Raw genomic sequence first — 27,093 nt, forward strand, 5'->3', positions numbered from 1 at the left:
AGAACTTAAAAAAAAAAAAGAAAATAACGGTAAAACCAAAATGGCAGATTTGCCGCAAACCCACAAATCCCAGAAAAGACAAAAACAATACAAACCAAGGGAGAGTAAACGCCAGATACAAAAATGGCGGGATTCTCCCTCAAGCAAGGAACCTAAACCTTAAACGACATCGTTTTGAAAGATGCGGCAAATTTTACACACACATACACATATACATATATATATACATATATATATATATATATATACCCAAAGCAATTAAACAATGTCATTTTTATAGACTGAAGGAAAATATTCCGACAACCCTCCATTTGAATGACGATTGTCATTCAATGATTGGCCAATTGATGCCAATAACCAAAGCAATGAAAACGACGTCATATTTAGGAAAAAAATTCTGGCAACTCTTCACTGGAATGACAATTGTCATTCAACGATTGGTCAATTGAAACTAATAACCAAAACAATCAAAACCACGTCGTTTTTATATATTGAAGGAAAAAATTTCAACAGACCTTCCAATTGAATGACAACTGTAGTCGATGATTGGCCAATTGAAGTCAATTGGAATAGTAACAATGGGAGCTACTTTTATATATAGTTATAAATATCCGGTAACAATTAAGAAGCTAATCCCTTGTAGAACGGCAAATAGGCGTTAATTGGAAACGAAATTAATGAAATGAATGAAGAATGGAGTGATGGCTGTATAGGAGGTGGAGTTAGAAAGGGATGTATAGGAGTGGTTGAAGAATAGAAGCTACACTGGCTTGAAAGCAGCGTGGTAGGTTTGAGCTGAAGTTTTATAGAAACTGGTTTTGTCTCTAAGCAGATGAGAAGGGAAGGAATTTCAAGAATTTCAAGTAAATTTTACTTAATTTCTTTCCAAGACAGAGAACCATTTGAAGGAATGAAGAAAGAAAACTGGGTATGGTTACAACAATAGTTTGAAGATATTGAAGTATGGTCAAAAAATTATATTCCACATGGCAGTTGAACTTGGACTGCATGTTGTCAAGAAATTGAAAGAAGATGATAATGGCGGTAGGATAATATGCACTGTCGTAAAGAAAAAGAAAGCAGAGCAAAGGAGTCGATGTAAACTAAGTTCATGCATTCATCAATAAAACGTATTGTATTTATACAAACTACACATGATTAACACCTGTTTACATAGAGGACAAGTGTATTAAACAAAACGTGCATTAAGATACATCATAAACATAGGTATATCATCCTTAATAACTAGCACAACAAAATAAATGCAAAATAAGTCAACATATTAAAGTCAATGCAAGCTTTAACTCCCATACAAGTTACGGGTTCTAGTTCATGTATGTAATATTTATACCTTTCACAATGTTACAGAATTATTGGGTGAATTCATATGGATGGATGGTTGGTGGGACCTTCAAAAATCAATCTTTTAGTAGAGTGAAAAAAATTGAAAAATCGATTAACAAAATTTGTCTCTTTGTTTCAATGTTGCTTTAAAAATAAAAAAAACTTAATCAAGGTGCAAGGGGGGCAAAATGAAGGTTCCATGTCAGACACTTATGAAGCTTCATTCTCTAGACAAGATGTTTCGTGGTAGCAGAAAGAAGCAAGAGAAGAACAGTGAAGAGGAATCGTCCTATGACATTATGGCAGCTGAAGGAAAAAAGTTTACTATTGGTCAAAGTGATCCTCGAGGGAATGAAGCATATGGAATGCATGCCTTTATTAGGAGCAAGCCAGTTGACACTTTGAATCCTATTGGTCTTATTTAAAATTATAAAATTTAAAAGTTATATATATAAGGTGGTATTTTGTATTTTACAATGTAATATAATTACATAGAAGATAATATTATAGTATTTGATATATAAGTAAAGTAATGATTAAAATATAAGAAAGATAACATTACAGTATTTGATTTACAAATATTTTATTGAGAATGTAATGTAAATTTTCAAAATTATTCTTATTTATTAAAATACATGTTTAATATATTTATATTTTTTATTGTTAATTATTATATAATATCATCTTTTAAATATATTTTTAATATCATATATTTTGTTTTTATTTTTTACTATACTCATAGATTTTATTTTCATTTCTTAATATAATTTTCTACATTATATATGTTATTTTAATTTCTTTTTCTTTTAAAACACAATATAAATTCTATTAATAGTTACCATGACTATTGAGAATAATAAAAAGACATTTTCAAAATCTATATAAAAAAATTATAACATTATAAAATGTTTTTAACAAAATAACAAAGTTTAAAGGTCAAAAATATCATTAATAACATTACAAAGTGTAATACAATCTGAAAAAATTAATTTTAGGCTGTAATCACATTACATTATTTAGCTATAATGTACATGCATTGCAATATTACATTATAGTGGTTTATTGTAAAACAAATACTGCAATATAATTTAATTGAGCATATTAACAAGGACTATGCTCATGCTTCTCTGATACCAAACGCTACCTAAAACAAAAGAAAATATTTCTTTTAATCATATTATCAATCCAATTACCATAATCCTTTTGGTTTTCATTGATGATATAAGGCTTCCAATTTTTTGATTTGAAAGAAATAAGAAATCTTGGAAAATTAAGCAGAGAGACGTGCTTTAAGGGAAAGAAAGTACGGTTTGAATCATTAGATTTATATTTGGGCTATAAAACTTTAATTTTGTTAAATAAACTAATGAGTTACTCAAAATATTATTTAATATACAGAAAAATCTGATTGGAAGAACACCAACCACTATGTAAATGGTAAAGAAACTTCAGCATTTAACAAAGCATAGTCTTTAGTTTACTAATTACATATAAATCCTGCCCTTCATAGCTTATGCTCCATGGTTTCAACAAATGAATATGATTTCAGTATTTTTGCTTGATGGTGAATCTAGTAGTGTTGAATGATCAGACTAGTTTTAATGAAATAAAGTCTCTTAGACCTGCATTTACTAATAAATCTAGTGGATTTTCTTGTATAAGAAATCACCGACATTGATTTAAATAAGATAAACTTTGCTGATAGATCCCTTCTAAGGGTTAAATTACATCACCAGTAAGAAGGCAAGACTTCTCTGCCTTCTTTGGTTTTTGTAACACAATGAAAAGGCATTCATTTATTGCACACAATTTTTATCAGATCTAGCTACTATATCTATGAATTGACTTATGTACACATCCCTCTGCCCTTCATAACATGCCTCCTTAAACCAGGAATGTGGACATTTTTTATATAATCTTTCCAATCTATGCTTTCCACATCAAACCCAAAGTTCCTCTTCTCTTCTTCGGACATGATCTCCATTAGTCTCTCAGTGTTGCTGTTGTCAAACCTGACATTCGTTGATTTGAAACTTATCTTTGTCAGTTTCTATTTTCCAACGATGAAACAAGTAAACAAATAAAAGATGTTGACTCCACAAGATAGAAGTCAACAAGATACAAGCACAGTAAAATCCATGGCCCAGCAGAGAATGTAACTTACCTTCCACCGTAGAATGTGTATGGCTCATATATATTAGCCAAGTACTTTGCTTGCTCCACTGACTTCCTGCATATCGTTTCAAGCTTCTGAGACAGCTTCCCACTCCAAGATGCTACTGCTGTCAGTCCAGTTCTCTGAGTAGCATCTCTCCAGAGGTGAGCAGAGAAATCCTCCATGGAGTTGAACAGCTTCATTGATGGAACATGGATTGGGCTTCCCTTTGAGTCAAGAAATGGTGAGGAGTTGTAGTGCTCGTAGAGTAGTCTGGCTAAATCCTGGAAAACCAATGGATTTACAACTGATGATGCAATGTGATAGATGTTAATATCTGGTTTCGGGGTCATTCCATGTCTTGCGATGGCTGCCAAGGTTGCATTGACAACCATGTCTGCTGGAACCTGTAATCCGTCATGGTAAGAAAACAAGAAGCCTTCATGAGATTGAAATTAAAACGAGGAATGGATGTACTTTCGAATGTTAATTCATCAAGCACTAGTACCAATATTGATGTATGAATTAGACAATGATTACTTACAACATCAAGTACTCCATTGGGATCAACCAGGAAACCTGTTAGCTGCCCTTTCCCATAGCATAATACTATTGGATCCATCATCCTGTGAGAGAAAGAAAAGGGCATCTCAAATTTTGTCAAAAATAATTTCATCATACAAAAAGTTAAAACAAGAGATACCTATTTCCCTCCATCCATCCAGGGAATGGTTCCTTGCAAGTGCTCTCAATAACACTGGGTCGAATTATCACCACTGGTATTTCTCCCCTCATATTATTGATCATCATTTCTCCCATAGCCTTCGTGAAGACATACGTGTCTTGCCATCCGTATTTTCTAGCTCTGATCATGTGTTGATCATGTCAGTACCTCGATTAAAACCTCCATTTTGTGTGGTGCAGAAAATTACATTAATCACAGAGGAAATGTAGAAAAGAAGTTATTTGTATTACTCTTTCTGAAAAGTGTGTATAAAATTAAGAGTACTATGATTCTAAATGTTTATAATCTATTCTCCTCCTTCTCAAGCTTAAACCACATGAATGCCTGAGGATGGAAAGAAGAAAATGAGAATTGTCACCTTTCCAAACCCAATTCTTTCATCTTCTGAGCCACTTCAGTGTCATCAAAACCTTTCTTGGAATTTAAAGCCAATACTAACTCATCTTCAACATCTAACTCAGGTATGGATCTGGGTGTGGTTTCAGAAATTAAAGTTTCCCTTGCAATGCAATCTCCTATGTCGAATGGCTTTTCCATAATTCTTCCTTGTCTCTGGCCATTAACATATGCTGCACGTTAAAAAGAACAAATCTGCTCAACCGCAAAATACTAGAAGTCCTTAAGTTTATATACAAGTTGCTTCTGGAATCAAAAAATGCAAAAGTGAACCTAAAAATTGTACAAGAATTAGATAGATGCCAGTTAAGCTAGGAATCAGTTATTCTTGAAGAAATTTCCCCGAATCTCATGAGTGTTCATATTTTGCTTTTGATACTTGCCTGTTGATACTTGCAAAAAGAGTTTAAGTTTCTGGCACTTCTTGGCAAAACCCATGAGGTGGCATGCTCCTCTTGTATTTATATCTATGGCAACATCATACCTGCAACTCCATAATGACAGTGATTAATTAAATTTGCTATGATACATACTGATCTTATTCTTAACAGTTCAACAATCTTAGAGATAAGTTAAAAGGCCATAACCTTTCATCGAAAGTTGTATTAGCTGCAGAATTCACAATTATGTCGACTTCTTTTGCAATCATATCAGCTAAATCACCATCCAAGCCAAGATCAGATTCACAGACATTTCCTACCACGGGGACCAGTTTGCTCAACATGAAGTTTTGGTAACTATTTCCATACGATTGCTGTAGACACTTGAAAAGCTCTGCATTTATGATCTAAAACAAAACAAAAACTAAAATTTGATTCAATACAAGGAAAAAGGGTTGGAAGATATAAGAATCAATCAACATAAACAACAAACGGCACAATTATACTTAACATACTTCACTCTTCAATCTTTCCATTGCAGCTTCTCTGTTTTTGGCCTTGATCAAGAGAAATATCTTCCCAACATCAGGCACAGTTCGTAAAATCTTCTCAATAAGAACTGCATATTATTAATAAAGCAAGAAGATTTGAATGAATAACAATGCTTTATTGAAAAGAATAAAAGATACGCATTTTCGTACAGACTGTCTACTAAGAATGTCAACTTAATGATCGACGTAAAATGCAAGTGATGAGTAGAAAGAAGAAAATACCTTTGGCAAGAAATCCAGTTGAACCGGTAATGAAGAACTCCTTCCCTCTAAGAAACTTAACAATGCCAATGCCCTCTTGCAGCTCCACTAAAGAAGTAGTTGAACCTCCATAAGGCACCAAATCTTTAACTGCAATATCTGCCTGACTATTCCCATTTGGTGACATCACGAAGCTTCCTGCGTCCATAACAGTTGCACCACGATCAGCATTAACCATTTTCGATCTTTCTCTCAACACTGAAGAAACGCCACTAGTCTTTATGGCATTGCCACTTCCTTGGCAACGCACAAAAATGTTCTTCTTCCTCCATGAGTCACAATTATTGGAAACTGTTGCAAGTTTGCTTGGTGAAACAGAGAAAGAATTGAGGAACAAGGCCCCCATCCGGTTCGAAGGAGAAAAAAAAGAAGTTGAGAAGAAAGAAAAGTATGATCAACAAACTAAACCATTTTTGGTAGTTAAAAGAAAATGGTTTGGCTTAACAACTTAGCACTAGTAAACTAACTGTAGCCTATAAGAAAAAGCAAAAAGAAAGATACATAGTTTGGTTTGGAATCATAAGAAGAGATTGAAAGGAGTATTTAAAAAGAGCAAGAAGAAAGGGGTGAATTTAAGGGGAGAAGGAGATGAGAATTAGGTATACTTTAATATTCATTCGATCTTATTTAAAGATAGTTTTCATGCAAAGGTTCTCCTCATGCCATTTCCTTCAACAATCACACTTCTCATCAGGGGCTAAGATGGCGGGGACTTCTTTTTTCTTGATCTTCTTTGATTATGTGTCTTGGGTGAATTACACTTGACTATTTGGTATAGTTTGTATATAAAAAATGTAGGGAAAGAAAGGGCGTGGGAGAATGGGGTTGGAGTGAGTAGGCAAGCATGGGTTAACCCCATAGCCATTTCGCTTTTAGCCCCTTGTATGCCTAGGATTGTCAAAAATCATTGCAAGTATAACTTTTCAAATCAAGTTCTATGCTTTTCTCCTTTATAACCTTTTAGAAGACATCTAGATATCAAACCCACAAAATAAAATGGACAGTAAATAAGGTAAACAATTACACTGTTCTGCCGAACAAAAGTTCATTCCAATCAACTCTTTCATAGTATTGAAATCCTGGATAGTAGCTATTGGCAATTTAATTGAAGCCCATACCCATATGAGGATACCTGACCACACAAGGCATTCAATTCATTTATAGCAGCCTGCATGAAATTTTCTCAACAAATCTAATGTGTCGGTCTTTTCTGAACATGCTGTTTAAGGAGTATCACAACTACCAACATTAGGATCCCCACAATTTTTTCATGTGCAGTGTATTTTAGCAGTGTAGCAGCAATGTCACGAAAAAAACAAACCGTTCGGATAATTGCCTTCCAAGCAATAGACCCCGGTTCGACTCTCACAAATGCACGTATACCTTTATTCGAAAAAGGGATTATGTACAGCCCATCCAAATCTGAATTCACGTTCCACTATTTCCCATTGTTTGAATGCAATTATACATTTAAATGTTTTCGCATTAGGGATCTAAGAAACTCTCTGAATACAAGCAGCCTTGTACAAACACACAAAATACAGAGTACCTCCTTTACCCTAACCTCTTACAACTGTCAAAGAAACAACAGACATATGAGTGCATCCTTATAAAGCTTACTGAGCAAGCACAAAAACAGTCAATAGGTCAGAGGCAAAGATCATACACCCCTTAATCACCAGACAAGCACCTCAGACAATTGCACTTGAAACCAAACCCTTGAGACAAGATACTTTGTCTAGCATCACAACTCATACTGGCATCAATATAGCATATCCGAAGCTCTTCACCTACAAGATTCCCAAGAAGAAATGTCATTCATTGAACCAGGAATTCAGGATACCTTTCGTGTGATTTTTTGGTGCCAATAATAAAGTAAGCCAAAGTTCTTCCAGTAGCAGAAGAGACGAACCTTCCTCAATGTCATGGAGCGCCTTCAATTTTGCATCAGCATTCTCTATCCATACGATGTGTGTGTTGGGATCTGTAATTCAATATTGTTATTTCTTTAAAGCACAATTATCTATCTCACAGGGATAATATTAATTCATTCCATTCCTCATAGCACATATAAGGTACTTATTTTTAATCAACAATTTAAAGTGGCTTCATTACAATTTTCATAGCCTCATCTACATTTTCAAGACCACAAGCCTTTTTTCCCTTTTTGAAAGTCAAGTATGGGAAGCAGATTTCTGAACTTGGGTCCTCGAAGGGTCATGGATACTGATTAGTTTGAACTGCTGAGGTGGTAAAATTTAAGAGAACCACATTACATAAAATTCAACTTGCAGAATCAAGGTTATGGTTGACAAAGTATTTCTTACATTGACAAATTATCTGTCCCCATCAATAAACAATTTATAAAAAGGAAAAGTCAGAGAAGAAGAAGAAGAAGAAGGCTCTTCAGAAATGAATATGGGAAAAAATGTACAGTGAACCACATTTAAGACACTAGTTACCAGTAGATAAACAAGAAAATTTACCACAATCATGATTGTAGAAGGATGGAAGCATGTAAATAGCATTTCCAACTGCAGATTCAGCTTCTACAGAGGCTGCAGCTAATGAAAGGAGATCTTCATACACTCCTCCAGCCAAGTCAATACGGAATGCATTGATGCGAATTCGTGCAAGCACAGCAGTGTACCATTGTTTGGTTAAGACTTTATGGTGTCAAAGACAACTATTTTCGCAGAAAACAACCAGCATGGCACCATAGGACCATTACAAAGAAAACAGGAAAAGATAATCATTAATTTCTTATAAGTGGGGGATACAAGATGTATGTTCTTTTCTAATATTTGCCTTTGAGAAAGCACTCTGTAGCAAACGAAATCCCTCTTCCATCTGAAATTATCATCATGGATATAAGAATTAGTGCATATCTAGTAACTGTTATCTTGTATGTATTGATCATGAAAAGGCTGAGAAGACAAAATAATTCTTTTGCACAATGAAATCAGGATACCTCTGAGATTGAAGGACAGATGTAAAGATCAGAATCTCCTTGAAAGATGTAGGCAAAGGAAGCACATACATTTTAAAAAAATTGACATGGAGAACATGGTTGTTTTTGAAGGCAACAACAATAGTTTTTCCAAAGCCACTTTACTCAGTGTAATCTACTATAATCAGATTACCAAATATGCTATATACTAGGCGATCTGCCATTAATATGCTTCTCATTTGGGGAAGTTCTAAAATCACTATTACCCAAAATGGTTTCACCTTTAAAATCATCTCTTGAGTTAAGCTAGCTGGTTGAAGTATGTCAACAATGTTGGCTTGTGCAGCTCCTGATATGACCATACAAGCTAACCGCTTGACCAAAAGGGGATATTTCATACCTTCAGTCCTTAACAAAGAGAAATTGGGAGTAAGAAAGTAAATGCTCCGAAATATCATGCAATGCTTTAGGGTTTATATCCAGCATGAATAGCACAGTTCTAATGCACAAAAGAAATGAAAATACTACTTACAAAGAAATAGACTGCACATGACAACACATTGCACTTTGGCTAGCAACAGAACATAATAGTAAGCAAATTTAATTGTCTAATCACTTAATTAAATGGATTTCTTCATTGAGTAAAGTGAATTTTTTTTCTTTGAGTAAAATGGATTTTTTCTTTCAAAGAAAAAAAACTAACAGCATGAAAAACATATTAACTATGTGCCAACCTAATCAAACTTGTACTTCAAAGTATATATCATCAAAGGTATAACTATGTGCCCTCAAAAAGGATCTTGCAATGGTGCATTTTGTTGCATTTTAAGCAACAGAACTTTTAATGGTAGGATACTCAAAAGGATGCCAAGTAGGCAATTCTTTTCCTTTATAGTAGCTTTTTTTTTTTATAGGAAGGGGATTTGAACCCATATTCTTTTAAATAGGGAGATCATGCACTGATCAATGAGCCAAATGCTTGGGTGCTCCTTTATGGTAGCACTTAGCACACATACATTATAGATTGTTGCATGGAATGATCATGTGGCAGATTTCAATAATCTGCCTGAAACCTCTTTGTGTTGGGCTTTGGGATGAAAAATGAAGGATTTTAAGGCATTGAATTTTCTGAGAGAAGCATGAAGAACACATTAAGGCCTGAATGCCTTGCACTCTCTCCCACCCCCCAATTTCCTTCTCTTTCTTTCCCTCTCTCTTCCTCTCTAAAGCCCTAATTCTATCCAATGCTAAACATCTTTACACCAATCCACAGTCATCTCTATGTTTTCCTCTTTAATCCCATTCGCAACAAGAAAACTGCTCTAATCACTCCCCATCAGATGTCACTATTTTGCTAACTATTGAAATCCTTAAAACCAAATCCAGGTCTTCCATAAACCTAATATCCTCAAATTTTCTCAACCTAAACCTTGCAAAGTAAGTATTGGCAGATTATTCAATCTATCCTAAAACATGGAAGAACAAAGAAATGAGGCACATAGTGCAGATATAAATCAAGAAAATTATAATGACATTCTAGTGAAAGGCCTCTAACCAACTTTCTTACCTGCAATAATCATCAAAATCTAGCCAATCTGCTTTCTTCTCAACATCATAAAAAACCTAAAACCAATGAGAAGTAACCACAAATTAATAGTATAAGACCAAAAAAAAAAAAACTAATCAGTAAATTTCATACTTCAGTATTTAAAACAAAATAAAGTACCCTTTGATTTATTACTATTTTTGTTGCCTCTTTAATATTCCAATTGTCTTCATTTATAGTGGTTCGAAGTTAAATGATCAAACATTTGGTGGGTGTCCTCACTTAAAAGACTTGGCCAAACTCAATTTATCATTTTTTTTAAAGGCAATATAAAAACGAAAACAAAAAAATTAAAGAAACCATTTAACCTTAGAGCTTTCTTTGCACTTTTCACAGCAAAAGGAAACGCCTTGACGTTGAGACCCAGAAAAAGTTTGTATCTTTTTGAGGCAATAGTAACAGACAGTGTTAATGGCAGAAAGAGAAGGATGAGATACGAGGGGTTTAGCACTGTGGATTGTGTCTCCGGCACCGATTCTCCCAGTGGCGAACACGCCTCGACCTGCTGACTCGGTGAGTGCGACTCGGATCGGAGGCGGAGCCGGTCGACTCGACGGCGTCTCATTTTCGTTAGGTGGGGTAGTGGTGGTAGCTGTGGAAGAGAATGAAACGACTGTGCTTCGAGAATAAATGGTTTTGAAGCGGGATAGCCAACGGCTACAACAACTCAACCCCACAGGAGACATTCTTTGCTGGTATCATAAAATGAAAGCTCTTCGTCCTTTTCATATCAAACTATAATATGCTCACGTACTTGTTATTACTACATTTTTTAAACTTTAATTTTGAAGCATATATAAAAGATTTTTTATTTAAATTTATCAGTGATTTAATAATTACAAATATAAACTATAAAATTATATATAAAACTTCATATATTAATTAAATACTAAATGTATTTATAATTTTATAGTTTAAGTCCATTTAAATTTAAAAAGAAGTTAACAATAAAACCATAAACATTTAATAATAAGCTGGCAGAAGCATTTGCTAGACCACACCTCCTCAAGTGATGTAAGGGTCCTGGTGCCTTTGACAACGTGATCCTTATTTTTGTTGAGGATGCTTCTTAGGGTGCATTTGTTTTAACATAAAAGCTTTTTCAAAAATATATTTTTAAGATATAATGTTGCTTAGATGATTGAAAATAAAATTTAAATAAAAAAATTTTATCAAAATATTTGAGAAGTACATGTATTAAGGTATTTTTTTCAATTTAGTTTTTCTATTCAAAATCGTAATATTTTAATTTTTTAATTTTGAAAATTACTTCAATTTAATCCTTTTAACATTTTCTGTCCAAATTAATCATTACGATATTGACATGGCACTAACGTGACGTAAGATGCTAACATGACATATAAAAAAGATTTTGGAAGCTAATGTGGTAGTGACAAGGGTGACATGGCACCGCCACATCACACTTTAAGGTTGGGTTGATGATGTGGCAATGCCATGTCACCTTATGATATGGATTGCCATGTAGCACGTCAAGAGGCTACCACATGTCATGTTAAAAGGTTGCCATGTGGCACTCTTATATGCTAATACATGACAATTTATTCTTGAAAAGAACCACTTGTTAAGATTTTAACCCAAAATCAAATAAAATAGTGTCTTTACCATCACAACTAAAGTCTTACTTTTAATAATATTTTGCTTGAATTTCTTTTCGTCTTTCTTCTTTCTTTTTTTTTTTTTGTCTTTTTTTTCATAAAACTATGTTGTTTTAAAGCCTTTTTATACTCTTAAAAACCATAATCATAAAAACCCTTTGAAATCTTCTTCTCAAATGATGTAGTTTTATAGGAAAAAAGAAAAAAAAAAAGAAAGAGAAGAAGGTTCCAAAACAATCAAATTTTATAAAAAAATAAAGTAAGAAAGAAAAAAAAGAAAAAAAAATTAAACAAGATATTATTAAATTCAAGAGTTTAGGTGTATTGGTAAAGATATTAATTTATTTGTTAGAGGTCTTGAGTTCAAATCTTAACAAGTCTTTTTTTTTTAAGAATAAATTGTCATCATGATGGTGAATCATTTTTTATAAAATATTTTACATAAAAAAAAATTTTCTTAGTAAATTATTTTACGAATAGTAAACATCCCTTATAAGATATTCTTTTTCTTTAGAATTTTGGGTATACTTTAAAAGCTCTTTCAAGATCAACAAGAATTTGTTTTGTACGTGATTTTTTCAGTTATTTTTCTTTGAATTTGATTTTGATTTTGGTGGAAGGGTGGGTCAAGCCACTAAAGCAATGACTTCATACCCTAAATTTAGATAAATCTCATCATTTTATAATAATATAATTAATTATATTAAAAATATAAAAAATTAAAAATAATTATTAAAATATTATCTTAATAAACATTTTTTCTCTCATTTTTACTTCCTATTAATTTTCAATTATTTATCTCATTTTCTATTAAAAACATGTAAAAGTCAACATAATTAATAAAATGACATATTTACTCACTTCTTTATTTATTAAATCTTAATTTTTTTATTACTTCTTAATTCTCACAATATTATTAATTTTCAACTATTTTCCTGATCTCAATCAACTAAGTATAATATATATTTAATGATATCTAATAACTATTATTTTCTATATATAAAACTAATTTTTTTAATTTATAATATTCATTTATGAATTCTTCTTTCCTCGTTTACTCTTCTGTTAATTTCAATAAAATTTATTTTTTTTAATTTCAATAAATAAAAAAATCTCATTTCAATATTTAACTTTAAATTTTTTAGTTTATTGAGTCGCTCGTGTTTTTCATTCTCATTTCAGCCTTTGTTGTTGTGGTGATTGTTGTAAGTTTGTAGATTTCAATAAATTATTACTTTCAGGATTAAAAAAAAAATAAGAACCCTTGCAATTTTTCTTCTTAACCACTTTTTTATATATGTCTATATTTATTGTAAAATTATCTCATTTCTCTCCTTATTCATTCCTTTGCAATTCAAACAACTAGAGAGATATTTTGTTTTTGCTAAAATCACTTACTTCTTTCTAGATATATCTTTTCCATTCTTGTTATCTTCTCTTCTATCAATTAAAGCACATTACAAGTGATTCATAAAGATCATTTGGACATTTACAAATTAACTAATTGGTATATGTTAATCACTCCTCTCTGCTATGGTGATAAAATTTTCTTCTCTTTTTTCCTTCCCTGTAACTCTCTTTCTTCTGTGCGAATTCCCTTTTGCTTCAAAATAAAGTAACGTGTAACGTGTGCCTTCATTGCAATTTGCTAATTGGCAATGGTTGATTCCTATTTACCTTTGCCTAGTCTAACATGTCTAACATGATAGAATTTATAAATATAATCCATTTGATAAGGAATGGGAGAGAGCAATGACAATTTGTAAATTCTTGGAATCTTTTTATAAGACTACAAACTTAATATCTGGCTCATCTTATCCAACTTCCAACTTATATTTCATACAAGTTTGGAAAATTGAATCGATTTTAAATGAGAGTTTGCATAATGAAGATAAGGTTATCAAGAATATATCTCAAAGGATGAAAATGAAATTTGACAAGTACTGGAAAGATTATAGTGTAGTGCTTGCTTTTGGAGCTATTCTTGACCCAAAGATGAAGCTTGATTTCTTAAAATTTTGCTATTCTATGATTGATACTTCTACTCGTCATGAAAAGTTAGAAAATATGAAGACAAAGTTGTGTGAGCTCTTTGAACAATATGCAAGCAACACTCGTGCATCAAGTACATCTTCTCACTCAATAAGTAATTTGCTTAAGCAAGTCGGAGGGAGAACTAAACCCAAGGAATCAAAGATCTTTAGTGTAAGTTTTATATCTTTCCTTAATCTTATTACATTAGAATTTATATTACTTTATTTATGTTTTGATAAATTTTTTTGTTTATGTATTTAAAAATTGTAGGAGTTCAAAATGTTTCAAAATGAAACAATTTCTATTGTTAGAAAGTCTGAGTTGAATGTTTATCTAGATGAGACAAATCTTGATTATAAAGTGTTTGAAGATTTGGATGTGCTTAATTATTGAAAGGACAATGCTAAGCGCTTTCTTGATCTTTCTATTATGGCACGAGATGTATTGAGCATTCTGATTACTACGGTAGCATCCTTTTAGTATCGGTGGTCATGTTTTCACCAAGTTTAGAAGTTCCCTCTGCCATGAAAATGTTCAAATGCTTGTCTACACAAAAAATTGGTTGCATGGCTTTTCTTTAACTGACAATGGTATTGTTTATTTTATATATTTCAATGTCTTTTAACCTTTACTTGTTAAATTAATAATTTTAGTTAAAATTCAAACTTACTATATCTTTTTCTTTTATGGCAATGAATATTAGATGATAATGATGAGGACTTGGAGATATCATTGCTATCCAAAGAAGACCCAAATGTTTTGATTGAGGATGAAGATTGAAAAGAACATAAATTAGTCTTGAAGTCTATAAATATTTAATTATGTACTTATGTAGTTATGTTGATGGGATTGTAGTTTGTGTAATTATGTTAAATATTAAAATTTTATTTATGTTTGATGTAATATATTTACTTATTTATAATTAATGTAATTTATTTATTTATAATATTTTTTATTATTTAATTTATGAACTAAATCATGATATAGTTTTATTGATAGGGAGTACAAATAAATTGTTTTTGAAAAAAATGAGCTAACCTAGCCTCACTCGTGGGCTAGCAAGGGGTGAGTTAGGTTGAAGATTTAATAGCCCATATAAAAATGAGCTGACTAGGTCCAATTCATATTTTTTCAACCAACAAGAACTTGGGTTGGACTGAGCCTGACATACCCATATTGATAAGTCTAGCTGCAGCCATCGATATTCTCCCCCACCTTACCCCATCCTAAACCAATAAGTAGAGAGATAGAGTTTGTAATTTATTCTTAATCAATCCCTTATACACTTATCATGCAGGATGGATCGAAGCTGAGTAGAAGGAAAGTCATTGGTAGAGATGGGCTTTCATCTTCTCGGGGAACTTATGATTTAATATTTATTTCAAGAAAATCGTTGTTTAAGTTAATATTGACAATCTTTTTTAGAAGGTAAAAGTTTTTGTAGACATTGGTTATAACACTCTGCTTACTCTTGTTGTGAGAGCTGTTGGTTGGAATTGAAGCGTAAGTATAAAATTAATTTATTTTTTAGATATATTTACATGTAGCTTTTTTTGTTTATGGGTTCACTTCATCATGGGTTCACTTCATCATGGGTGAGGTGTTTTTTTTTTCAAACAAAAAGCATAAGACTAACAAGGCAAAGCAGATAATAACTTTTAAGATAGTGTGAAGCGTGACAATTAGTATCAGAGCAGTCTCTTGTGGTATTAGCAATGCATAACTAAAGATAATAGATCCTGGTTAGAGTAGGTGATGATGTCATGGTCTCGATAATAAGCTATTAATTCCACATCATGGAGGAAGTCATAGTCTCAATAAAAGTTATGAATTTTATATCAATAGAGAATGTCAACAATGAATTTTGCATCAATTGTATACTAAAATAAGATTGGGTATTTATTTAAGAGTTCACATTATGTTCAATCTGTGAACATCTTATATGAAATAAAATTGTAAAATCAGCTAATTAAAACGAACAATATCTTACTAGTTAGTATGAATCATTTCACATGCGTAACACCTAAAACTAAGTAATTAAATAGCATTGTCTTCTTTTCTTTTTTGGTAAGATAAAAGTTTTTTTTTTGTTTCCTTTAATATGTAAGTCAAAAATAATTTTTTTCAAATATTATTCAAATCAAAAATAATTTTTTCGAAATAATATTCGGAATGAAGGAAATTAACTTCTTTGTTTTAAGAATGAAAGAAATTAAATTCTTTGCTCACTTCCCGACCTTTAATTCACTTTTTTCGCCATTTTCACATCCATTCATATAATCTCATGCTATGCTGGTTTTGAGGATATCTTAGAAATATTGATGAAAGAAATTAAATGCTTTTGAGGATATCTTAGAATTATGGATGAAAGAAATTAAATGTTTTTTGAATTTCTTTGATAAGATTTTTTTTTATGGAATTTGACACGTGGTTCAAATGTGTATGCCACACATACACTCGATTGGCTGGTTTTTCTTTATTTACTTTTTTAGAAAAAATTAAATAAAATTTTAAAGAGGTAGTAAAACTGTAAAATCTTTATATTCTAATATTTGTTTTACTAGGAATTGTAAATCTTTACTATTGTATAAAAGAACGACTATTTGATTGCTTTCAAACTTGGTGATCTTTAAAATGAATCTTAAGGAAGAAGTGTGAATTTTTTTTTTTAATATGACATAAGTGGATTATATTTTTGTGTTAAAAAATCCAATAAACCTCCATATGCATAAAAAAAATTATAAAATAAATGAACCATTTGAGTTTATTTCAAGAATGCTTAATTATCCAAACTATGTTAAGTACTTTTAACTAAGAATGTTCTGTAAAATCTAATCGTGTTAATGCACATAGTTCACATACTGACAGGTAATGTAATCTGTAAACAATCTCCTTTCCACTAGTAGAAATACAGCAGGTTTAATGTATACGTTTGTTGAGCCCTCCTCCATTCTTATGTCTCCTCAAGCCTAGATGTCAGAGTGTACTTAGTTGGATTAAAAATGGGGATTGTTTACTCTGCTTTGTTGAATTTGTGTACTTCAATCTTATACTAGTCTGAAAAATGCATTTGGGGTGGGCGCATGTGCTTTTGCCAAGGCTGTCACTCAGGAGAGAGAAGAGGCAGCTTATGTAGAGGCATCAAGATTCATAGATTAAAAACTCCAGTGTTAATTATCAAGTGTACTTTTCGTATATACTGCTCCATAGTGGAGATTACAGAAAAGATAACACATTGACAGCTTTTGTGAACTGGTGCAGCACTCTTTTTAACCTAAAAGAAAAAGGAGAAAGAAACCCTTAGTTTATTATGGCATTTGTCATTAGAGTTTGAATTGCCAGAGATTCACCAACTGCATGTTGAAATTTTCAAAGGCAAACATCCTTACCTACTTCAAGTAAAATAGTATCAGAAATCAAATGCTAGTGCCAGGATTTAAAAAACAATGAAAAATTGCAACCAATGCTTTCCAAAGATCTAAGCTCTAGTTTTGCCAAAATTTTGATTTATGATGGAGGCAAGCATGAAAACCGTGAATCGGTCTGTCAGTAACATGCTAAGTATGTACAAGATATTCCTTAAACTTTAAGGATCCACAGAACAAGAGAGATGTATTTCTCAAATTTTCCAAAGATCTGAAGATCACAAAAATGCTACTATGAATTGCACAAATATACTTTGAAGTGATACAAGATGATTCCATAATCAGTTAAATGTATATCAAAGCCTTCTATGAGTTGCAAACACTGGGACCCAAAAATATATAATGTGTTTTATATACACATGCCAATACATGAGACTGCATACTGCAGTCAAAGTTAATGACATGAAATGCTTTACTTTTTGTTGAAGCAATTAGCATCAAGGAATGTCAGCCATTATCATTGATGCAAAGGTGATCGCCAATCTAAGTTCTCCTCCGGAAAATCTTTCTGAACTTCTTTGGGAGGAATGAAGCAATCGATGGAGAGGCCGGGAACATTAAATGCGACATCATCAATCGTCCATATCTCTTCCATGCGAGTAACAGAGAGGCCTGCCTTCAAATTGTCCCCGAATCTTGTGATGATAACACTTGATTGACCAGAGTGTGCAATCATGACACCCTCTACAATCCTATAGTCCTCAATTTTCGTAGCCATTGTGGTTTCCCAATATGTAGGGTGGGTTCCAGGTGATTGAATCCTCGTCAAGTAAGAGTCCTCTAGAAACACCAGCAGGCCACTTCTTTGGCTGAAGTATCCAAATATAACATGCTTGATCATCTCCGCTGTGCTATCACTCCTATCAGCCAGGTCCACTTGATCAGCACACAGCTTCAACACAAAGCAATCAGTGCCAGAGACTCGCTTCTCCCCCATGTACTGAGCTGAGGAAAATACAGCTGCTATTGCCACAGGGTCTAGTCCCTACATGAATTGTTTGATATTCATCATAAAATGGGACCATCTCCAAACGAAAGCAACATTTAGGTATCGGTACTTTGTGTCAAAATTACTATTTTTTCTACCAAATGTGTTTTTGATTTTTTTTCACAATTGAAAGCTGGTAAAAATGTTCAGGAGTAATGCTTGAGGCAATAACCAATTCTGGTCTTAGACATTCAATTTTCACAGTTTCACTCCAGGAAATAGATCACCGTCCTTTCATTTACATCTTCACACTCCTATAATGATCCCTAATTAGTCAACTTAAAAGGAAATTTTGGTAACCTACCACAGCAGATGTTTTTGCAACCAGTAGCATCCTCAATTAAGTGCAATGTGAATGAAAAATAAAATTAAGTCCATTTTCTAAAAATGGCTGAATGATTTAACTGATCTCATATCCCAGAAGATGTCAGGGAAACAAGATCCGATATCTTGGGTTGTTGGATCTGGTTTAAGGTACTACTCATTACAGAATAAACAGGAAGAGCTAGGCTTCTATATGGAAAACACGACTACAAAAAAATTTTCTCCAACATCCCCGCATAAAAGAGTACATTAGATGGCAACCTAGAGCAAGCATCTTATGCATTTGATATCATGAATTCAACATTCAAATATTCGCAAGAGGACCTATATTATTAGACTTTTGGTTCAGTGGAAATGTGTCACGACATAAAAATATCATTGATAAACTGATCTCATGCACATTAACCCCTATCCCAAAAGAAATAAATTAAAAAATTAAAAAAAAAACTAAAAATAATTTTCACTCTAGAGTTCATCAGATTTTTACAGATATACAGCAGTTGCCCCACTACACCTAAACAGTCAAAAGTCAAGATAGCATAGATCTAAATTAGCTCAGAAATTATTAAAAAGTAAGGAAACGTGCCACAATAATTGTTTATACCAACAAATGGGACCAATAATTGTTTAAGCTTAGAAATGGGACCACTAATTGCTACAAGCAGTTAGAAGCCATGAGAAAAGAACATGCATTAATAACAATGAATTAGATATAAATAAATCCAACAAAGATTTCTATTGGCATTACTTGCCTGAAGAGCCCGCCGTAGAGGACGAACTCCACCTTTGGCTGCATGCGCTCCTAGCCAAGGTGTGTGGCGCCAAGCCACATTGCCATCACTACCTGCAACAACCTTGTGCCCACCCAGAACTAGTTCAATTAGCCATTTATTAGGTACCATTTGCCACATAACAAAGCAGCCTTTTTGTGCAACTCCAGCAGCTCCAGCCACTAAGCCAGCTGTGGCACCTAGCTCATCTACCATTGCCATTGTTACCTTTCCCGTTACAAAAATGTTCTTCACTCTCCCTTCTGATTTCCGGCATCCTGTTGCTGCCGTAAAATGCTGTATAATGTATTGTGCTGAGGAAGATACCTGCTAACAACAAGTATGGTTCTTAATTAAAGATGGTTTTTTAAGTTGAACCTAAAAATTGCGTCAGTAATTTCAGTCTCAAGTTATGGAGAAAGATAAACTATCTGCTATATGGAGCACAAGATGCAATTAACACCAACATGAAAAGGCAAAAGACCAAAGTTGGACTCAGTTATCAGTGCTGCATTGTTTTCATTTTCTTGGCCCTACAATTTTGGAAGTTTTTCATTCCTTATAACTCCTAACAAAATATACTTGAAAGACTATACTCTATCAAACCATCTAACATAATAACTGAATGGGTCCATCCTTAAAAGAAGGAAACTAGTTAGAGGAGGCCAAAGGTGTTTGGATACTTTTAACAATGATTCCTTGGTAAACATCCTCTAATAGATGATTGAAAGGATCAAGACCCACCAATTGTTATAAACAATTCCATCTTGAGTGTGTTCATTTTAAGGAATGAAAAAGAAAAAAAAGGAAAAACAATAGGACCTTCTAATTAAACAAATAGCATAGCTTTTTACACAACTCAACATAATTACAGAAATGGACCCACAAAAAAAAATTGTTAGTACCGTACTTTTTTTGGATGCTTTCATGGTGGGATGCCAGTGGGGACTTGGGGGCACATCAGTGGAGAGGCACTAAGGAAAACCAACCCAATCTTGTTCTCTTTGCCAGTAACACTTTTACACCAAGCCATTGGTTACTTTTCATTGTTTCCCCAATAATATTAATAATAATACTTTTTAACTTTTCCTCTTAAAAAACAAGCAGAAAAAAAAAAAGACCCATAAATGCAAGCTCCGATGAGTCTAAACCTTAACACATGAATCCAATATCAAATGAGCCAAAGACCAATAACCTTCAAGCATAAGAAATAGTAAGTAAGCAAACAAAGAAGATATTCAGCTTTCAAGCAATAGCAAAATGCTAAAGAGAAGGAATTACGTTTTGCTTACCTCATTGATGGGTGGTTTAGAAAGGACTGAAACAGGGAAAAGAGGACAACCCAAAACGCTCAAGAGGATCTTAAGGTCAGACTTCTTGTTAAAGACAAGAGAGAAATGAGTTTTGAGCCAGTTTTTCCATGACAAACCTTTCTTTGAACAGTTTGCTGAGTCTTCTTCGTTTATTGGTTCCTCTGATAATGGTGCAAGACGACTCATCTGCCCTTTTCTGACTCTGTTTTCCTTCAGACAAAGAAAGAGAGGGAGAGAGAGAGAGAGGAAGTGAAGTAATATTAAGAGGGAAGGCAGAAGAGGAAGAAAAATGAGTGGAAGGGTACTTAAAGGAACTGCCTCTTTGGTTATCAACTTTGTGCACACGCAGTTTTACTGCGTGCAGTTCAGCTTTCTTTTTCTCTTCTTTTTTTTTTTCTTCTTCTTTTTCATTTCTTGTTTTATATTAGTAAATTTTTTTTTTGCTCTTTATTATTTTGTTGTATCATTCAGTTGACTTTTTGTTATAAATAAATAAATTTGCTTTTCATTTGGGATTTGATTCCTCAATTGTGACACAAAAAAGGAAAAAAAAAGTAATATTAATATATTATTACTTTCTGTTTTCTTCTCATTGCTTTGTGCTCAAATACTTAAAACTCCTTTTTTTTCTTCCATTAAAAATTTGCTTTTATGAATCTATCATGTACTTAAGAGAGTCTGTGCTTAATTGTTTCTAACCAATAAAGTTATAACTTAACCTTTGTTATTTCAGATCTCTGGTGGCACTTCAACAACAACCAAATGAAAAAAAAAAATGGAAAAATAATTTTTTTATTTATTTTGACCTTCTTATAGAGTTTGAAAGATGTCATTGAGTAAGGTACCCGTTACTTTTTAAGTATTTTAAACTCAATAAATACTTGATTAATTTTTTAAATTTTTATCCGAACCCATATTTGAAGATCATGAACACGACTTGTTAAATATTCGATTAAAATAATTTAAAATAATTTGTTATGTATATTATTAATAAAAATTAAATTAATAAATAAAAAATAGTTCATAAAAATAAATTAAAGTTTGAAATTATATTTAGAAAAATTAATGAATTTTTGTAAGTATGACATTAATCACAAGAAATGTATAAAAATATATATATAGAATTAAAATTAATATTAAAAATTATTAATTATAATCAAATTTGAGTAGTGGATACTGGAAGATCATTATCCGAATGCTATACAAACTTGTGACAAGTAATAACTTTACTATCCAAACCCAATTATAAGTATTCTAATCTTATTTAATGGGGTTAGATAATATAAAGTATTCAATTATAAGATATCTATTGATATTTTTAAATTCATATTTAAAAAATTAAAATTTTATATTCAATTAATCAACTTATGTATCATTAATTTTTTTCAAATTATTATTTATGTCAAGTTTTTAACAAATCAAGCACATGGAAGAGATCCGAAACCATGATGTTTTAAATTCAAGTCTAATCATGAGTGGATTTAATTCAATTTTATATTGATTATTAATTAATTTATTATATTAAATATAATTATAATATCGAATTAATAGATGATTGTTAGATTGCGGTATAATATTAACTTATGAGCTTAAGTTTAGAGTCAAAGTAATAAGAATAACAATCGGAAATCTAAACTCTTTTATGGTTAAAAATAGATTTAGAATGATCAAATATTTTGCAATTTGTGTGGGAGGAAAAGGTTGCCTGAGTACATGGTGTTTCCATCAAACCTTTTGGAAGATTGTGACAGCCAGCAGTTCGACTTGCCTAGGTAATTACTTGTGCTGCTCCCTCCCATTTGTGTTCCTTCTAAACTACTCCTTAAAATGTGTGCATTGGTGAAATCTTAAGCTAATGACGTGTTTGGCACGTATTTTTTGGTTTTTACAATCTTAACCCTTGAATTTTCATACTTTCCGGACATAATAATTCCCCCCAGTGAATGATCCATTATTTAGTGAGTCATATAATCTAATAACCTGAAAAAATAAGAGTTAAATTCACTTATTATATTACCCATAAATATAATTTACCAAAGAAATTTAAATTTTTAAAATAAACAACACAATATGATAAATAATTTAATATATAAAAAATTTCAACTCATTCGATCATTTCGAATAATTACAACTCAAAAAATTAAGTTCATATCACATTTTCCAATTTTAAAAAAAAATCCCTTTTTTTTCCTTATCATATCGCATCAATTAATCAAATTGAATTCTCCAATAAGCCAAAGTTGAGTCAAACGCAACAAAAATAGATGACCACTATACATGCATTTTTCTTGTTTTTTTTCTCAAAAAATTAATATTCATAAAAACATAAATAAATATATTTGTGTTATAGATTTTGGCAAAGCAAAGAACAAGTTTTGTTAAGCTATAACAAAGCAATCCAGTTTTTTCCTTACCTACTAGATAAGTCGTAAGGGGTAATTATGAGATAGTAACCTTACAGCAGATCCTCTTTAATTTTTTCCATTAATCCATTAGCTTTAACCAGCTAAACAAATGGAACCTCTAAATAAACTAAACTGGTATTAAAAAGGAAATAATAATAATAATAATACTTTTTAACATTTCCTGTTCCAATAAAATTGTCATTTGTCGACTTTTTGTTTGTCAAAATTTTTAATTTTCGACCTCTTTTTATTTTATATTTACAATGTTATTTAACAACTATGAATGAAATAGTTTTGTTGTATAGATTTCGTAAAATATAATTAATTAAAACATTTTTTAAAAAAAACTTAAAAACCCGGTTTATTTTGATAAAAATAAAAGGAGAAAAATTACTCTTTTTTCATTTGGATACCATGAAAAAGGGGAAAAGAAAGAATACGGCGGGAATGGGCGCGTGGGGAGGTTGTACTTCGCAGGCATAACATTCGGTTGGGTGAGCTTTTAAGGGAGGCAAGGCAGGTGACGTGTCCACATCCTTTCCCATTTGCAATTATGGTTTTTCCGGTAGTTTGGTAAATTGGAGAAGTCTCTTGCTTTTACTGCCCTTCATTTGGTTAGAAATTTCTGGCACAAGCTTTAACTACGGACCCCCTACCCCAGTGATCGTACACATACCAGTAGCTCAACCTACATACATCACTATCTTAGATTTCTTCACACTTATTTTCGTTTGGGAAAATATAAAGTATGTCTCTTTGACTCTTGACTCCAGGGTTCATGCTTCATGTTTCATGCTTCAGGCTTCATGCTTCAATAGGAAATGCCTTAGCATAGCAACAAATAAGTACATAATATATCAATAAAATAAATAAATAAATAAATTATTGATATAATTTTCAAAAAATTCAAGAATTATCCAAAAATATTTAAACATGTTTTTATGCTTATATTGTGATCAATCAAATTCTTTTATTTTTATTTTAAATTAAATAAATCTTTACAATTAATAATTGATTAGTTGTTATTAGTTAAAATGATACTTATCATTTTACATTTATATAATGTTAATATAACACTGACGTGAAAATAAAAAAATTTCATGTGATCATATGATTATATCACATCCTCATATCATATCATTATCTTTTACTATGACATGTTAGTATGCCACATAATATAAATTAATAAATGATATTTTAATTAATGATAATTAATTATTAATTATAAAAACTTATTTGATCCAAAATAAAAATATAAAAACTACCAAAAGTGATTTTGAGTTAAAAACACTCAAAAATCTTCTCTTTAACACTTGTATTTCACTTTTATCATTGTGAAAGTGTTTATGTTGAAGCTTGTATAACATAGATTAGTTAAATGGCCATTTGTTCCTTCTTTTATCTTTTATTTTTTATTCACTTAAAGTGTGCAAGACACTTTAAAAGGCAATCTAAGCTAAGGTAAGCTTGGGATTTGTTATAAAATGGTTAGAGCTTAGATTAGAAGTTCACCTTGTAAAAGCTTGATGGAAGTTGTTAATTTCACTGATTTTAGTGAAGTTGGATTGAAAATCTTTGATTGGGAAGAAAAATGTAGTGGATGTAGTTCAAGTAGACCGAACCACTATAAATATTGTATTTTGTCCACTTCTCTTAACCTTCCTTACTTTGTGTTCACTAACCTTCACAAGTTCTAAACCATCCATCCTAAATCTTCCAAAAGGTTTTTAAATTTCTGATTTTATCTTTAAAATATTTTTAAAGTGCTATTCACCCCCTTTTAGTACTTTTTTTGAGACCAACAGTTCATTATATGTTTATAGAAATTGATTAAATTAAATTCATTAAGTAAATGTCTTAATGTGGCTATGTATAGCAATTGGCGTATGTTTACTTGAATTGCGAATCAGATCACCTAAGTGACATGAACATACACTATTCAAATCTTAGTCTAATATAAAATCTCTCTGTCGAATCTTAATTAGATTCACAAATTAGTTAATTGTTGGCTAAGTAATCAAAAGCAAACTACATGTTCAAATCCACTACAATCCTAGAAAAATAGTTTAGCTCATGATATTTAATAAAAATAGTACCCAAAGAAATTTAACTATGAATCCAAGTCAAATAAAATAAGAAAAACATAAAAGTAGAGAAAAAAACTAATTATTAAAGCTTTGAGATCTTAATTTTCTCTCAAATTCTCTTGTTTTCTTGCTTTGTTCTTGGCTCATTTTCTCTAGAATAGTTACTTACTGCCTCCTCCTTAAAATGCTCTCAAAAATGTTTTTAAATATGTGCAAAGATACCCTACTTTTCAATTTTTTTGTCAAAGTTTTAATTATGGAAATCGAGGTGGCACCGCGACATCGTGCTCTTTTTTGTATGATGCTCCCCAAAGGCACACACCATGATCATTATTCACTAACGTTGCGTTGGTATCACTTGTAGCACCGCGTCCATGAGTCTCTGGCGCCATGGCGCTTTAGTCATGCTATTTTAAAGCAAAGTTGTATTTATCCACCAACTTTGAACATAATTTTCACCTTGATCTAGTCTAGTGGTAGATAAAACTTGTAGCTCATTTTCTTATCTTTTCAATGAATCAAAAATCACCTCTGTTGGAGTTCTATAGCTCAAGTTATCTTCAAATTACGATAACATGTATGAGTGACACTTTCTCTTCACTTATGCTATCATGTCTTTCTTTCACCTTGCTCATCATATTATGCACAAAACCATGAGAAAAATTGGCAATAACTTTTTTTAAAATAAATTGAGATAAATTAAAGTGAAATTAAACTAACAACAACTAATTTAACTAATCAGTACAAATTCTAACTTACACAAGAAAAATAGCTTAAAAATGTTAAAATCCAATCCTAAACTCAAGGGTCTAGCCACTAAAGTCTCAAAAATGTGTTCAAAATAACTCTATATAATAAAGTTATCATACCTAAAAAGCACCAAAATTCAAATTTAAAGTGAAGTTAACCATTGAATGGAGCCAAAATGAAGTAATTCAAATTCGAAGAATTTTTAATTGGTTGAAGTTTATTTTAATCAGTTAAAGTCGAAAGAAAAGAAGCTTTAATCATTTAAAGGGAGGACTAACCGATTAAAGAAAGATTGCTAGTTGGACAAGTCTGAAAATAGAATGTTTTTAATTGGCTAAAGTACAAGACAGAGAAAACTTAATCGGTTAAACTTTGCCTTTAACAAGTTAACAAAAAATTGTCTACCTATTTGAAGTTAAATGCTAAAGGACAAAACAAAGGCTAGGAAGGCATCAAACTTGCTGAAAGCGACTACAAACTAATAGAAAATTTTGAGTCTCCAAGTATAAAAGAAAGCTCTAACAGTCAAATAAGGAAGAGAAAAGCCACCAAAATCACATTTTAAGCAACAAGCCAAAGAACCTTCTTTGACACACCTATTTTTCATTCTTATTCTTGTAAAAGTGTTTAAACTTGATTGTATTCTTCTTAGATTAGAAAAAGTGATCATAGGTATTCCTTTTCCTTCTTTGTTCTTGGTTGATTAGAGCGTGAAAAGCAAACTAAGATTTATTGTAGAGGATCAAAGCTTAGGTTAGGAGCTCACCTTATAAAAGCTTGGTGGAAGTTGTTAATTCCACTGGTTTAGTAAAGCTAGGTTAAAAATCCTTGATTGAAAGATCAAGGTAATAGATGTAGGTTAAGTAAACCGAACTACTTTAAACATTGGTATTTTATCCACTTCTCTTTACCTTTTCTTTTCTTGGAATGTTTTTAACCTTAACAAGTTTTAAACCATCCATTTCTTGTCTTAAAAAAAGGATTCTTAAGCAC

At 31.8% G+C, this 27,093-nt stretch overlaps 3 protein-coding genes across 3 annotated transcripts; all 3 read right to left on the reverse strand.

The window, feature by feature from the left end:
• Window positions 1–3,190: 3,190 nt before the first annotated feature.
• On the reverse strand, window positions 3,191–6,178 carry MS2 (Jojoba acyl CoA reductase-related male sterility protein). Its single transcript, XM_021427462.1, has 9 exons — window positions 5,794–6,178; window positions 5,536–5,639; window positions 5,228–5,427; window positions 5,024–5,124; window positions 4,603–4,813; window positions 4,203–4,364; window positions 4,044–4,125; window positions 3,509–3,906; window positions 3,191–3,356 (listed from the first exon to the last, which is right to left on the reverse strand). The coding sequence occupies exons 1-9, from the start codon at window positions 6,176–6,178 to the stop codon at window positions 3,191–3,193; spliced, it is 1,809 nt and encodes a 602-aa protein (XP_021283137.1).
• A 1,033-nt stretch (window positions 6,179–7,211) lies between these two features.
• SDG38 (SET domain protein 38) lies at window positions 7,212–11,146 on the reverse strand. Its single transcript, XM_021426659.1, has 7 exons — window positions 10,697–11,146; window positions 10,350–10,405; window positions 9,064–9,190; window positions 8,613–8,682; window positions 8,319–8,498; window positions 7,745–7,816; window positions 7,212–7,622 (listed from the first exon to the last, which is right to left on the reverse strand). The coding sequence occupies exons 1-7, from the start codon at window positions 11,072–11,074 to the stop codon at window positions 7,504–7,506; spliced, it is 1,002 nt and encodes a 333-aa protein (XP_021282334.1). The 5' UTR covers window positions 11,075–11,146; the 3' UTR covers window positions 7,212–7,503.
• A 6,516-nt stretch (window positions 11,147–17,662) lies between these two features.
• On the reverse strand, window positions 17,663–21,147 carry LOC110415200 (lipase (DUF620)). Its single transcript, XM_021426771.2, has 3 exons — window positions 20,838–21,147; window positions 19,528–19,872; window positions 17,663–18,448 (listed from the first exon to the last, which is right to left on the reverse strand). Exons 1-3 carry the CDS (start codon window positions 21,042–21,044, stop codon window positions 17,921–17,923), a joined length of 1,080 nt encoding a protein of 359 aa, XP_021282446.1. The 5' UTR covers window positions 21,045–21,147; the 3' UTR covers window positions 17,663–17,920.
• Between the last annotated feature and the right edge of the window lie 5,946 nt (window positions 21,148–27,093).

The sequence above is a fragment of the Theobroma umbraticum genome, unplaced genomic scaffold, assembly GCF_002168275.2.
Source record: "Theobroma umbraticum cultivar Fairchild unplaced genomic scaffold, ASM216827v3 scaffold_147.0, whole genome shotgun sequence".
In the NCBI taxonomy this organism is placed as follows: Eukaryota; Viridiplantae; Streptophyta; class Magnoliopsida; order Malvales; family Malvaceae; genus Theobroma; species Theobroma umbraticum.

Coding starts and splice junctions, on each gene's coding strand:
- MS2 (XM_021427462.1), bottom strand. CDS start 6,178: ATGGGGGCCTTGTTCCTCAATTCTTTCTCTGTTTCACCAAGCAAACTT. Junction 5,428..5,535: donor TGGAAAGATTGAAGAGTGAA/GTATGTTAAGTA, acceptor GTTTTGTTTTAG/ATCATAAATGCAGAGCTTTT. Junction 4,365..4,602: donor AAAGAATTGGGTTTGGAAAG/GTGACAATTCTC, acceptor ACACATGATCAG/AGCTAGAAAATACGGATGGC.
- SDG38 (XM_021426659.1), bottom strand. CDS start 11,074: ATGTCTCCTGTGGGGTTGAGTTGTTGTAGCCGTTGGCTATCCCGCTTC. Junction 8,499..8,612: donor TAGAAAAGAACATACATCTT/GTATCCCCCACT, acceptor GACACCATAAAG/TCTTAACCAAACAATGGTAC. Junction 7,623..7,744: donor GCTCCATGACATTGAGGAAG/GTTCGTCTCTTC, acceptor GGAATCTTGTAG/GTGAAGAGCTTCGGATATGC.
- LOC110415200 (XM_021426771.2), bottom strand. CDS start 21,044: ATGAGTCGTCTTGCACCATTATCAGAGGAACCAATAAACGAAGAAGAC. Junction 19,873..20,837: donor CTAAACCACCCATCAATGAG/GTAAGCAAAACG, acceptor TGTTGTTAGCAG/GTATCTTCCTCAGCACAATA. Junction 18,449..19,527: donor CTCTACGGCGGGCTCTTCAG/GCAAGTAATGCC, acceptor CAATTCATGTAG/GGACTAGACCCTGTGGCAAT.